The sequence below is a fragment of the Eptatretus burgeri genome, chromosome 18, assembly GCF_056783735.1.
Source record: "Eptatretus burgeri isolate ZD-2024b chromosome 18, Ebu_testis_v1, whole genome shotgun sequence".
Taxonomy (NCBI): Eukaryota; Metazoa; Chordata; class Myxini; order Myxiniformes; family Myxinidae; genus Eptatretus; species Eptatretus burgeri.
In genome coordinates this window covers 8698512-8712399 of record NC_140978.1, presented here as the reverse complement: position 1 = coordinate 8712399, position 13888 = coordinate 8698512, and the positions used below count along the sequence as shown (strand labels likewise).

The 13888-nt window shown below is 45.9% G+C and overlaps 1 protein-coding gene across 1 annotated transcript; it reads right to left on the bottom strand.

The window, feature by feature from the left end:
- Positions 1-10397: 10397 nt before the first annotated feature.
- Positions 10398-13208, bottom strand: GSX2 (GS homeobox 2). Its single transcript, XM_085864193.1, has 2 exons — positions 12489-13208; positions 10398-11350 (listed from the first exon to the last, which is right to left on the bottom strand). The coding sequence occupies exons 1-2, from the start codon at positions 12994-12996 to the stop codon at positions 10932-10934; spliced, it is 927 nt and encodes a 308-aa protein (XP_085720319.1). The 5' UTR covers positions 12997-13208; the 3' UTR covers positions 10398-10931.
- Between the last annotated feature and the right edge of the window lie 680 nt (positions 13209-13888).

Sequence of the window (13888 nt, the reverse complement as noted above, 5' to 3'; positions counted from 1 at the left end):
TTCGACACTCCTTAGGTGTCATTTCCCTGATCTCTGTCTATGCTCCGACTGAGGCGAGTGATCTCACTGTGAAGGATGCATTCTACGCCACACTCGAGTCTGTGGTTGATCAGTGCCCCAGACGAGATACACTTCTAGTCTTGGGGGATTTCAATGCATCGACTGGAACTGATAGGGATGGTTATGAGGTGTGTATTGGTCCCCATGGGTCTGGAACTATGAACCAGAATACTACTAAGTTCCTTGACTTTGCAAGAAGTCATGGACTGAGGTGGCTGGATCATGGTTTCAGCGCCCACAAGCTCATCGCTGGACTTGGTATTCCAACGCTGGTGGTGTGACAAAGGAGATTGACCATGTCCTCGTTGATGGTCGCTGGAGGATGATCCAGAACTGCAGGGTCGACCAGAGTGCTCAGTTCCTCAATACTGACCACCGGCTTGTTGTTGCAACTCTGAAGTTGCACCTTAAATCCAGGAGAATGATACCATCCCAGCCGAGGCTGGATGTTGGCAAGCTCAAGGATGAGAGGGTAGCTGAGGAGTTTGTGAACAGGCTGAGTGGACATTTGGGGAGTCTGGGTGCTTTTAGAGGTCCTGAAGAGTTGTGGAGCGCCTTCATCACCACCATCCTTGATGTTGCCGGTGGATGTCTTGGAACTCACCGCAGGGCAAAGAAGAATTTTGTCTCTCAAGGGACACTGGATATCATTGACCAGAGTCGCAGGGCCAGGCTGAATGGCAGAGCTGAGCTGTTCAGGGAGCTGAGGCGTAAAACTGTACGTGCACTGAGGGTGGACAAGGAGGCCTATGTGCGAGGAATCTGTGAGGGGGTAGAGCATCACCTGTGGACAGGTGATTCTCGTCCCGCTTACAGGGGAATTCGCGCATTACGTTCATCCAAGCCCATCCCTCGGAGCACTGCAGTTAGAGCAGAGAGTGGTAGGCTCTTGACAGAGGAGTCTGAAGTGAAGGCCCGCTGGGCCGGTTACTTTGAGCGGTTGTACCAGGCTGATCCACCAGCTGTCGAGTTGGACGTCAGGGGTGTTACCATCCTTGTTGCTGACCCTTCAATCAACTGTGGTCCACCTTCGCTTGTGGAAACACTGACTGCGGTGAACCGGTTGAAACGGGGTAAAGCTCCAGGGATCTGTGGCATCCATGCTGAACTTCTCAAGGCTGGTGGAAATGCTGCACTCGTGTTGTTGCATGCAGTTCTGTGCTCTGCCTGGAACACAGACATCATCCCAACTGACTGGAAGAGGGGCCTTGTTGTCCCTCTCTGGAAAGGGAAGGGTGATCGCCAAGACTGCAACAACTACCGAGGGGTGACGCTGCTCTCAGTGCCGGGCAAGGTCTTTGCTCGGATAATTCTTGATAGGGTTCGCCACCATCTGCTTGAGCACCAGCGTCCAGAGCAGTCAGGCTTTACACCAAAGAGGTCAACGATTGACCGTATCCTTGCTCTTCGTGTCCTCACCGAACGCAGACGAGAGTTTCGGCAGGGGTTGCTTGCAGCCTATGTTGATCTCTGTAAAGCGTTCAATTCAGTGAATCGGGATGCACTCTGAAGGATTCTTGGTCTTCGTGGGGTGCCACCAAAACTGATCGATCTGATATCTGAACTCTACTCTGGTACTGAGAGTGCTGTGAAGTGTGGTGGTACCATCTCTGACTTATATCCAGTTATTACTGGAGTTCATCAGGTGTGTGTACTGGCCCCCACACATTTCAGCACTTGTATGGACTGGATTTTAGGGAGCATGTCAGAGAGATCAAGCTGTGGTGCATCATTTGGGAATGTCAAGATCTCAGACCTTGCTTTTGCAGATGATGCAGTCATCTTTGCGGAGAATCTAGATATCCTTTCGAGGGCCCTCGAGGTGCTGAATGAGAAGTTGGAGCTGCTGGGATTACGGGTTTCCTGGGTCAAAACTAAGATCCAGGCTTTCATTGACATCTTGGATGCTGCCTTCCTGTCTGTGTCTGTTTGTGGTGAGGATGTTGAGGTCGTGGAGAGATTCACTTACCTTGACAGTGATATTCATGTCTCTGCTGGCTGTGAGTCAGAGGTCAATGGACGTCTGGGTCGGGCCTGGGGAGTCATGGATTCACTGAATAATGGGGTGTGGCGCTGCCGGTACCTGTATGGGAGGACGAAAGTCCGAGTCTTCAGGTCCTTGGTGCTTTCAGTCTTGCTCTATGGATGTGAGACTTGAACTCTGACCAAGGATCTGAGACGGAGACTTAATTCCTTTGGTAGTCTCTTCGATAATCTTTGGGTCTCTTCAGAGAATCCTTGGCTATCGCTGGTCATATTTTGTGTCCAACGAGCGGTTGCTGAGAGAGAGACTCGGATGAGATTTGTTACCTGCATAGTCCGTGAGCATCAGCTGCAGCTGTATGGACATGTGGCTCGTTTTCCTGACGCTGATCCTGCTCACCAGATTCTCTCAGAGAGGAAGTCTCCTGAGTGGAGGAGGCCAATGGTCCGACCATGTGCCTCGTGGTTGCAGCAGGTTGATCGGCATCTCAAGGAGACGGGGATGGGCCAGGCGTCTGCCTGGGGGATGGCCAGACAGAGCCCCCTGGAGTACCGGCGGAAAGTGGACGCAGCGACGCGCTGGTCTGGCACATGCTCCCATTCCTGACCTGACCTGACCATTTTGAGGAAAGAAAAAAGTAACATTTCGATTTCAACTCAAACGAGATAATGCATGTTTTGTCCGCAGCGATCGCAACAGCTGTCAAATATACACCTCTCAATGAAGATACGTTAATTCTCACATTATGTAGAGGAAAGAAAATAGTGATATTTCATTTAAAAAAAAACACTTTGTGGGACGTCAAACGCAGTTACTTTCTGTCTGCGAGACAGTGACGTGTCCCTTCTAACTCAATGTTTGCTTCTCAGAATTTACAATGACTGTTACAAGCAAAAATATCCCATGTTTGCTTCCATGTAAGGTGTGAAAAAAATGATGTCCCAACTCATGACGTCATCACACAACGACGTCAATAGCAGGAATGCACTAATAATTGGAGCCTTTTTTATAACGTACTAAAACTCACGGAAAAATGATATGATAGATGATGGAGGATAGAAGTTTATTTTCTGATTACTATGAGAGGGAGAAAAAGAATAAAAGATTAATGAGAGGAGGAAATATCATGCGACCATGGCAGTTTCACGCGAGGTGTCTCACAGCTGCCTAATGTAATAAACTAGATGACCCGTGAACCCGTTAGGTTCCCCTTGTGACAGCGGCTGATAACAAAAATCATTTCAAGAAAAAAACAGATAGCTCCAGTGAACTATACCGCTGAGGTTGTCTGCATTGATCAAATTCTCCCGAGGAGGACTTGGCTGAATCGGGAATTGTTTTTTTAATAATTTTCTTCGTTGCCCAATTTGAACGAAACTTGATACTGCACACCGCAGGCGAATAGTGAGTAAGGCAGCCCTCAAATTTTTGCGCTATCATGTACCGTTTTGGCTGTATTTCGGGAACATACATACATACATGCAGGATGAGAGTTTTAGTAATACACTTGATGACCCGTGAACCCGTTGTGACAGCGGTTGATAAAAAATAATCATTTCAAGAGAGAGAGAAAAAAAAGATAGCTCCAGCGAACTATACCGCTGAGGTTGTTTGGATTGATCAAATTCTCCCGAAAAGTACTTGACTGAATCGGGAAATAATTTTTTTCATAATTTTTTCGTTGCCCGATTTGAACGAAACTTGATACTGCACACCGCAGGAGAATGGTGATTAAGGTGGCCCGAAAATTGTTGCACTATCATGTACCGTTTTGGCTGTATTTTGGGAACATGCATACATACATACATACATACATACATACATACATACATATATACATACATACTCCATACATGATGAGAGTTTTAGTAATATATAGATAGACAGATAAAGCTGAGTTTGTGTCTGTGGGTGGATGTGTCGGTCTGAACAAGGTACGTTTTCATTACAACGAAAATACTCATGAATAATAATTGAAGTATTAAATTTTTTTTTCATGTCCTTTTGTCGGTGTTTTGTATGTACTGTATGTTGTTGAGATGTCCAGTGGTGTTCAGTTACCAATCAGCTAGCTTGCCAAGCCAGCCGGTCCTCATCAACCGTTTCTCATGGAGTGCTTGCTTGAGTGCTTAAGCCACTTGGCAAGTGCTCTACAAGAAACTTGGTAACTGAACACACCCCAGATTCATTACATGGCTGAGGATAAACATCTATAGCATCATTATTTCAGCCATATCGATGAATTCGTCGCTCAAGGGGTTGTGTGGGAAGAGGGACCCGACATTGCCCGGCAACGCCGGGTACTCCTGCAAATATAATATAATATAGATTAGGCTATGTTAGTTCATAGATTATATTAACTAGTTTTTGACCCTTTATCATCTTTTGCTGAACCGTTTCGCTCAAAATAGACATAAAAAGTAAATAATTCACATGGATGCTCAATGATACAGAACCGCATTGGCATGGTAACTTCAATGCATCAGAATACTCATCTTACCTGCCTCTTGTCCGTGAATCTGCCTCCAGTGCTGTGCCACCAAGTTAGTGCTTTTTCATCCAACGCAAAGGTAGAGCAACATGTTCTGCACAAGTTTCTCACATGAACGTTCTTCAATTCTCCATTGTTTTGCAACACCGATGCTATTTATTTCTTTGGAATGTTCACAACTACATACACATATATAGTTTGTGAATTTCGCATGCACTGTAAATCTGGATGTGTGTATGGAACTACACCTGGATTTTACTACAACTCATTTGAGGCCACCTATTGGAAATCGACATCATGAAATATAACAATTGAAAATTTTGACTTTTTATCGTACCTTCCATTTCAAGCTTATCGTTATATCAGCACCAGCAAATATGCTGAGATTTATCGAAAGAGCCGGGATTGTGGTTCTTTTCAAACGTTTTAGGCACATGTTGGACAAACAAGAGCGTCGTGAGACAGCTTCTGCCACCTGGCAGGTATGGCAAAACCGGGGGTGGGGGGGGGAAACCCAGGTTCTGTAAAGCATTCACCTTTGTTTGAACTTCTTGTGCAGTTGTGCTTCATGTATGTATGTATGTATGTATAATATAATTTTTTTATTCCACATGACCTTGATTGCTTTCATCCAGACATTGTCAGATATCTCTTGGCCGTCCAAGTTTTCTCTTCCCATCAGGAGCCCAGCATATTGCTCTTTTCGGTTTATCTTGAAGGCAACAAGTGAAATGTGATATTAAATGGCACAAATTCAGCATTCTTTAAAAAAAATCAATTAAAACACATTAATCATATGGCTACTACTTTGTGAATCCAGCATTGTTGTGGGATCAGCCACAAGAGGTAAATTGGCCCAAGTTTTTCACGAACCAGCTGGCCAGTCCTGACATTTTCCTGGAGCAGAAATTTTAATTTGTTCATGGTGGCGGTGGCCATAACTCCCCTACTCTTCGCAAAACACACCGTGCTTTAACATCAAGCAGCTCATTCTAACAGATGGGACAGTTTCAATTCTAACAGCTTAAGGTCCATCCAAGGGAAGGCACACGTTCTGATCGAGCATCCTGATTCCAAATCACCAATCTGACAGGTTATAGATGGGGCTAAACCGAACCCAGACTTTTTTTGGATAAAAATCCATTCTCAATGGAGAAGTTTCCACTTTTTGTTTGACGATGAATTTTTGGCCTTCGCAACAAGGTGTACGTGAATTGTTGGTGCAAGCTTTTTAGTGGCCTTCCACGACCATGCATTTTGGTCTTTGGGCAAAGGTTATGTGTTGAGCTTTGTCAGGAAATATTTTGATATTTTTAATCATTTCTTGTACAAAACGGTGTTGCTCATTCGAAACGCGCCAGTCGGATCGACGCTTTAAAACGCTCCGTTGCTTGAACGCTTCCCACTAGGAGGTGGTGTTCCTTTTTTGAGAGATCTCTCGTTCTCTACTTTCTTGAGCATTTGTTTGGACTGAGCGTTAGAGATTTAACATGCATGTTATACTTAACCAAACAGCATCACACCTGTCTTAATTTGTGCACAATGCGCTTGGATAAGGCGCAGAGCTAGGAATAACCACTTCAAAGCAGAGAGCCTTTGGTGCAATCCGCGTCGGTAAAACGCCAATGCTTGTCGAGCCAATGGGACGGCGGGTTGAAAAACAAGGCCATTATCACAGTGTCGACCTCTATTAGTCTGTGCCGATGGTTCTGTACAATCGAATGGCACACCTTCTAGAGCAGACCCTTTGAGAAGGAAGGCGATGGCGGTGTGAATGGCCCTGACCCGCAGAGGTCAAGCTGTACTGACGGTGGCGAATCTTTCAGCCAACTGGTGGCTCCGTTTCTCTTTCCTCTCAGTGCTCACGGATCGATGGCTCTCGGCCCATGGAGTGCATCCCCGAGGGTGTGCTGATTTTATGATTTGTATTACAATGTGCATAAGTTTTATACGTGATCCGCACCTCTAACTATCTCCGAAATATATACAATATTTACATGTAATTAGTTTTTCTGCTAAAGAATATTGCTGAATTCTTTGTGGGGAAATGTCGCATCCTTCCACATAATTGCGTTGCACTATGTGATTAGATTTAAAGTGAGGGCCGTTTAGTGACTGTAAATGTGTTTGCAACGTCTACGACAAGGCAAAAGTCTGACGCATTAAAAATAACATCCAAGAGAAGAATTGCCCCTCAATGTTATACGCTTTAGTATGGTTTTACAAAAGAAAACAATTTTAAGTGTTCTTGTAAAAATCACACAAACAGTATTGGATATGATGATGTGTGAAATGCGTCATTACGCAACTCCACTGAGGAACCCATTTCATGACATTCACAAGTGCGGTCCCAAAAATTTGTGAAGTTAATCATGGCATTAAATCATCCCCTGAAGAAGAATCAGATATTGTGTCAACGAGTAATTACCATAACTGGACCGTATATCGTTAACATTTACCTTAAAATGGCTTGCTAATGTGCGGCGAGTTTGCGTCTTGAGATGACTTTTGCTTCCAGATTCTGGGATTAAGGCAAAAGCAGGTGATTGTGCAATGTGTGATCTGCCACGCACAGACCAGATGCCTCTTAAAACTTGTGCTCACAATATTAAGAACTAGTGTCATAGTTATAGCAACTGGTTTGGTGGAAGTTGAATTTTCAATTGTTGCGATAAAGTAAATTGTGCCTTGTCCGTTTGTGCGCATCACAGAAACAACGATAGCTGTAAAAGGCGTTCGACTCCCAGGTGGAACTGCTAAAAGGATTTCTGGACTTTCCGAGTGTTTTATTTAAATCTCAAAACCCCGTAGTAAATGCTCTTAAAAATCACGCGCCGTTGTTCATCAGTTGCATCAGAAAGTTTAATTATAGAACGCACATTACCAATAAGGAGAGGATGTTGCTTTCACAAGGTGGAGGAGGGATCGGGTCGAGGGGAGAGAGAGAGAGAGAGAGAGAGAGAGAGAGAGAGAGAGAGAGAGAGAGAGAGAGAGAGAGAGAGAGAGAGAGAGAGAGAGAGAGAGAGAGAGAGAGAGAGAGGTTTAGAAAACGACAAGATGCACTAATAGCAGTGGGAATAGAAAGGACCTTGGCGCCTGCCACGCGTAGCAGCCGCTCCGTGTGCTGATCCGCCACGTGGCTGAGGAGTCGGCACCGGGACGGTCTATAGAGGCAGACGCAGGCGTGCTGCATTAAACAAGAGTGAAACCCTAACCAAGTATGAAAATTTACTGTTCTTTTATCACCATGAAAAGCAGAGTACAGTTTTTAAGAAGCACTTTATCCTTTATGCAGAAAGCGATTCGAAACGGGAGAGCGAATGAGTGCGTAAAAAAGGGAAGGCGTTTGCGCGCATTCAAAGCGCAGGGCGGCTTTCTCCAAACTTTTGCAGCCGGGGGGACCAGCTGCCGAAGAGTGAAAAGGCGGCTTATTAATTGTTCTTTGTCATGCAGAAACGGCGAGATTTCTAAAGAAACTCACAATGGGCGCCTTTCGCTCGGGTTCGAGGAGTTTTCGTGCGAATATTCTCTAGGCATTTGCATATCTCGCGCCGTCTAGCAGACTCAGGTATCGGACGCGAAGCTTCTATTGAAAGCTTTTCAACTTCTTACGACATCGAGGGCAGCTTGATTTATCACAGTGCTCAATGGGAACGTATAGAGATCGTCAGAGTGAGCGTGCGGTGAAGGGGGCGCGGCTACCGAGCACACAACATTCTCTCCGCTTACCAGATTGCCCGAGCATATCATTTTTTTTTTTTCAAAGAAAAGCTTGATTTCCGTCGATGTCAAAAGACTATGGCCTTAAACTAATCCAACTTTGACAATTTCTCCCAAGTTATTCTTTCTATGCCACGCCGGTGCTCCAAAATGCGCTCTGCTCATCGTTCGGATCTCAAGCACGGCCTAAGGATGATGTATTTTGCGCAAAAGCTGAGCCGGTTTCACATTTGTTCTTCAAGAAACTAAACGACAAACGCGATCGAATGAAATCTGCACCAAACTAAAACCACTACTTCCCTTACCTTTGGCTCGAGCTGAGAGTCACAAATGGGGGAAGAGGGTGCACAAAAGCCGCTTTCATAGTCACGTGAAATTTACGCAAAGCTTCTTCCTGCACGTGTACCAGTGTGCGCCTGTTTAAGCTATTTTCAAAAGGCTGGGGCCGTGTTCCAGAGGTATATAAGATGCCTTGTTGAAACACGCTTCGCTTGCCGAAGAGTATAAGGGTGTTAACGCGTGGTCGGACAGAAGTGGGACGCGTGACACAGATGCGATGCGCCCTCCGCAAATGCGCTTTTTGCCCCCCTGCCAGCACCACGCAATGCCACTCCAGTCCCGACCCACGATTTCCTATTTAATCCAATTACCCTGCCAACGGATAACTGACAGATATTAATTTGGAGCTGTCGGGATTCCAAGGCCCCTGAACTTATTTCTGAAAGAGCGACGTGGCCTCCCATCGCGGTAGCGGCTGTCGTGAGTGCACATCCCACCTGTCCCAGACTCGACAGATTTAATGAGAATGCCGTTTGGACTTTCTGATGTTGCATCCTTCCTGCTCCACCAGAGAAAGAGTATGAGCAAGCAAAAGCATTATTGACGACTAAAAGTGGAATCAACAGGATGCTTTCTGGAGCACATCTCCATTTCCATTTGCATTATAGGTGTACTGAGGCAAGCAGGAAATGCTAAAACTTCTGAGTTGTAACTAAACACGAGGAGTATTTCATGGAGTTTGTAACTGCTTGTCGTAAATTGGTATGAATTCACTTCCAGTGATAAAGATAATTTCAATTTCTTGTCTAAGGCTTTTTATGATGGCATTACCCGAGAATTTTAATTGACTTCATGTGACAACCTAGTAAGGACACAATTTTTATCCAACAGCCTGTTTCGCAAGAATTATTCGCCCAGTGCAAACTTAACTGTAACTACATCATCCACGCGTTGCTTAACTTTTATTGCATTCTCGGGGCGGATCTCAGTCGTACGTTCACTGCCCATCCACTAACAAGGACATTGAGTGGCGCGTTTCATTAGTGTCTTCAGTGCAATTCTTAGCATTGGAGGGTGTATGAAATGGGACCAGAGGGGCGCAAAAAAGGCAGAACCACCCGGCGATTGTCAACGCCCGCTCATTATGATCATTTAAATAGAGTGCTAGCAACCACGCCTCAGTCTTTCTTCAATAGATGCGCTATCCATCATTGTCAGGCGATACTCGGGCTGGCCGCCGCACGGTTAGCCTACGGGCGGCTACGCCTGAGCGCCCGGGGCAGCTGGAAGTTGTCAGGAGTCAATGAAATCGCCGCCGCCAAAGCGATCGGATGAATAAACTTTCCATTAATCTTGCGCTCTGAGCTTGACAACTTTGGGCCGCGGTTGTACAAAGAGAGTGTCAAAACAGAGAAAAAAAAAAGGGGGGAGGAGGGTCAGGCAAGCTGAAAACGCCCATCACCATCCGTTTACACCTCTCGTCTGCACTCGAATAAAAGTCGGAACTCGTCCAAATGCAAGGAACAGACAGCATGGTTAGATTCCCGACAGCAAAACTGGGATATTTTGAAATTGAATGACCCTCCGGAGGATTTCTTTATCCTGCTGATGTTCAAGCTGAAAATTCACATCTGGCATTCTCAATACTTTTGCACACTTCGCATCAGGAGTTGCTTGTACTGTTACACAATGGAATATGGTCCGAAAACGAAGTAAGGAGAAATTCTTGTATCCTTTGTACTTATCAGTAAATGACTTCCACGAAGTTATTGATGCAGGTGAGGAAATTCCCCCCTCCCCATATTCTGAGTTGCAATGAGCAATTCGTTTGATCAATCAAAAACTTGCGCTGCATTTCTTTCGACCAATTTATTAAATAACTTAATAATTTAACATAAATATTCACAAGACATAAAATCCACGTCAAAAATATCGACAAATAAAGAGAAATTCACATATTAAATTTAACGCAATGAAACTCAAATGTCACAGCATCCCGAAACAAGTCAGTTTGATTTCAGAAGCACGGTGTTCTACGGTAAACTGCACACATATATACATGGAATCCACATATTCATATGCAGTAAAGGGAAAAAAACAACCCTATAATTGGGTCATGTTCACAAGTGCTCTGTCGGTATGGTAAGTATGTCTATATCATAAAGCACAAAGGGCAGCACTGGATATGTTTACATCCAACTGTCGCTTTCGTTTAAAAAGTTTTTCTTCCTTCACTATGTTTTGGTTTCAACTTCGCGACGAAGTAACCAGACAGAAGTGCGTACAAGATTAACATAATTTACGGGACACCTGGGCTCATGGTATTCTCCACAGGTGCAGTTGATCCTGAATCAAGGTCAATGGAGTATCGAGAAGCAGACTGTGCTGCACAAGAGCTCAAGGTGTTAAAGTCACCAAGTCCTTTTCCTCCTTTCCCAAAGGAACGGTTATGGAGGCCGCTTCGTCATCTTCACGGGACCGCCGTCCCAGAGCATTTCTCGGTTCACAGCCACATTTGCAAGCACTGCCTGCTGCGGATCGAAGTCCGCCAGTCTTGGAGGCGGCTCCATCGACACCTGCACTTGGCAGCTCAGCCACCCCGACCTTGCCCTCCTTCTTGTGCTTCACGCGTCTGTTCTGGAACCATATCTTCACCTGCTTCTCAGAAAGGTTCAAGTAAGTGGCAATCTCGATGCGGCGCAGACGAGAGAGGTAACGGTTCGCAGAGAACTCACGCTCCAGCTCCAGGAGCTGCGTGCTTGTAAAGGCTGTGCGCATGCGCTTGCTGCTACCCAGCTGAGTGCCACCGTCAGAACCTGGAGAAATATTTATGTGAGTCGCGAGTTGCAATTGCAAAAAATTCATCTAAAACACTTGTAATCTTCGTGAGCACGAAAATAATGCTCAAAACTCGTGGAAGAGCAACCCGTCATGCACGCATTTCTTCTTCCGTCAACATGCTCTTGTGTGTATTTAATCTTCATCGAGGATATATATATATATATATATATATATATATATATATATATATATATATATATATATATATATATATATATATATATATATATATATAATCACATTTGACATTTGCTTGCTGTATCCCTTTCCATGAATTAGTGTAATTTTATGGCAATTTATTCAACTATGATGGCTTCTTGCTCAGCTTAATTGCTCAGTAAGAATTGACGAACAAACAATCAACAATTATCCGTTTATTGCACTTCCACGTTCATATCTCGCATTCTTCGAACATAATGATCGATACACATCCATTTCACAAAATAGCCACCAAATTGTGATGTCTTTAACCAACTGACCGACGCCGGTTGCACTATTAACGCCGTGCCGTGAAGTTTCAACGAGACCTGTTGCGTCGCTCCTTTTCATCCAATTTTTACGCATTTTACCGAGGCCAAAATACACAAAAGTAACTTCATCAATTTCGATGCATTTTCTTCTTAAATCCTCTTCCTCTCGATGCACGTCGCCATTTGTAAAGAAAACCGAGCTGGATTGCCAAAGAGTCGTTTATTAGACTCGAACGGAAAATGGGAACCGTGCACATTGGTCCTTGCAAGACGAAGGAAACTCAGAACCGATAGGAACGTCACCAAAATACCATGTAAGAAAAGTTTTAAAATTGATAAAATATCATTGATACGAATCGAATGAGAGAGTGGAAAAAAAAAAGGATTCCCCCCTCCCCGACATCCAAACAAACTTGAACATGCGTAAGCGTGTGTATGACGCAACAATGAACTTTCCGCGTGTAGACTTCGCTCGATTGTGCGTAATGCGCCCTCGGCGCTTCCATCGCGCATTTTGAAGTCAGTTTTTAAAGAACCCGAATGTTATTAATGTGAAGAGCTATGTTCAACGCCGCTGCTTTAGTCATGAATGCACCGACACGTTCGATCACTCGAACGCACGCCGCCGCCGGTAGATGCTTACCAAACGAAAGGCAGTGGAAGCTCGCGTTGGGGAGGCTGTAAGCTGGCGCACAGATGCCGTGCGGTGGTTGTCCGACCGAGCAGGCTCCCTGTGCTTGGCAATATGGTGCGGGGATGCGTTCGGGAAAAGGTGACTTCAGTAATGGGTGAGGCAATGTCGTTTGGCCCGATGGAGTCGTTCTAACGCATAGCGGACATACGCAGAGTGTGCTGGGTGGCTTGCGAATGTGTACCCCGACCGCAGGCGCAGTGTGACCAGCCATGGGAAAGGGAAGATGGGGCAACATGTTGGCGTGAGCTTCAAGGTGTCCGCGGCTGCTTCCCGGATCCTTCACGATTAGCGAATCAACGAGGAACGAGCGAGACATTGTGGGGGCGAACAGCACAAGCTTTCTCGCCCCCACGTGAGAGAAGATCGCGTGAAGGGACTTCACACCCCTCGAGCTTTTTGGTAAACCGTGTGCTCGACAGCCCGCGTGACGGGCGCCTTTAAACGCTCTTATTAGCATGAGATTAACGGGTCTGCTCCAATCGAGGCACGAGCATGCGCCACGGAGTAAGTAAGGTGGCAGGGGCAGGGCGGAGATCCGTGGACGAGGGTGGGGTGAGACAGACGTGCTCCTGCGTTTGCAACCTGCGGGTCCTCGCCCCCTCCCAATCTTTCTTAAATCCTTTCTCAGGCTTTCCTCCGCGAACAATTACAAGCGTCAAATTTATATCAAACGTGGCTCGAGGCGTTGACAAGAGCACAAAGTGCGCATTTAAGAAGCTGTTGTGGGCGCGTTTAACAAAGCGCATGATTCTTAAATCGGGACTGATTAATTATCAGAGTTCACGGTACGCGGACGCTGCATGCGATACTTTAAACTAATTCTGTTCGTATAATTAATCTTAGACAGGCAGGGCACGAGCAGCTGACTTCGAGTTAGAGTGGTGGCCAGAGAGCGAACCAAAGTGGTGTACACTGCATAAGGAACCATGAATGACTTCTATGCATGAAATCGGTGACACCTTGTGCAGCTTTGGAGTGTAGACCTCGGCATGGTGGTTCCACGTGAGTTGGTTGTTTGGGGGTGAGAACTCGGCTTGGCGGTTCCAGGTGAGATGGCGGTTCAGGGTGACACCCTTCGGCATTGCGGTTCCAGTTGAGCTGGCGGTCCGGGGGTGAGACCTCGGCATGGTGGTTCCAAGTAAGATGACGGTTCGGGGTGACACCCCTCGGCATTGCGGTTCGGGGTGACACCCCTCGGCATTGCGATTCAGGGTGTACACCTCGGCATTGTGGTTCGGGGTGTAGACCTTGGCATGGCGGTTCGGGGTGACACCTCGGCATTGCGGCCAGGGGCGTAGACCTCAGAATGGCAGTTCGGGGTGGAGACCACAGCATGGCAGTTCCAGGTG

Excerpts from the sequence above, each read along its gene's own strand:
- GSX2 (XM_085864193.1), bottom strand. The coding sequence starts at position 12,996 with ATGCTAATAAGAGCGTTTAAAGGCGCCCGTCACGCGGGCTGTCGAGCA. Across the intron at positions 11,351-12,488 it reads CTTCCACTGCCTTTCGTTTG|GTTCTGACGGTGGCACTCAG; the intron begins GTAAGCATCTAC and ends ATATTTCTCCAG.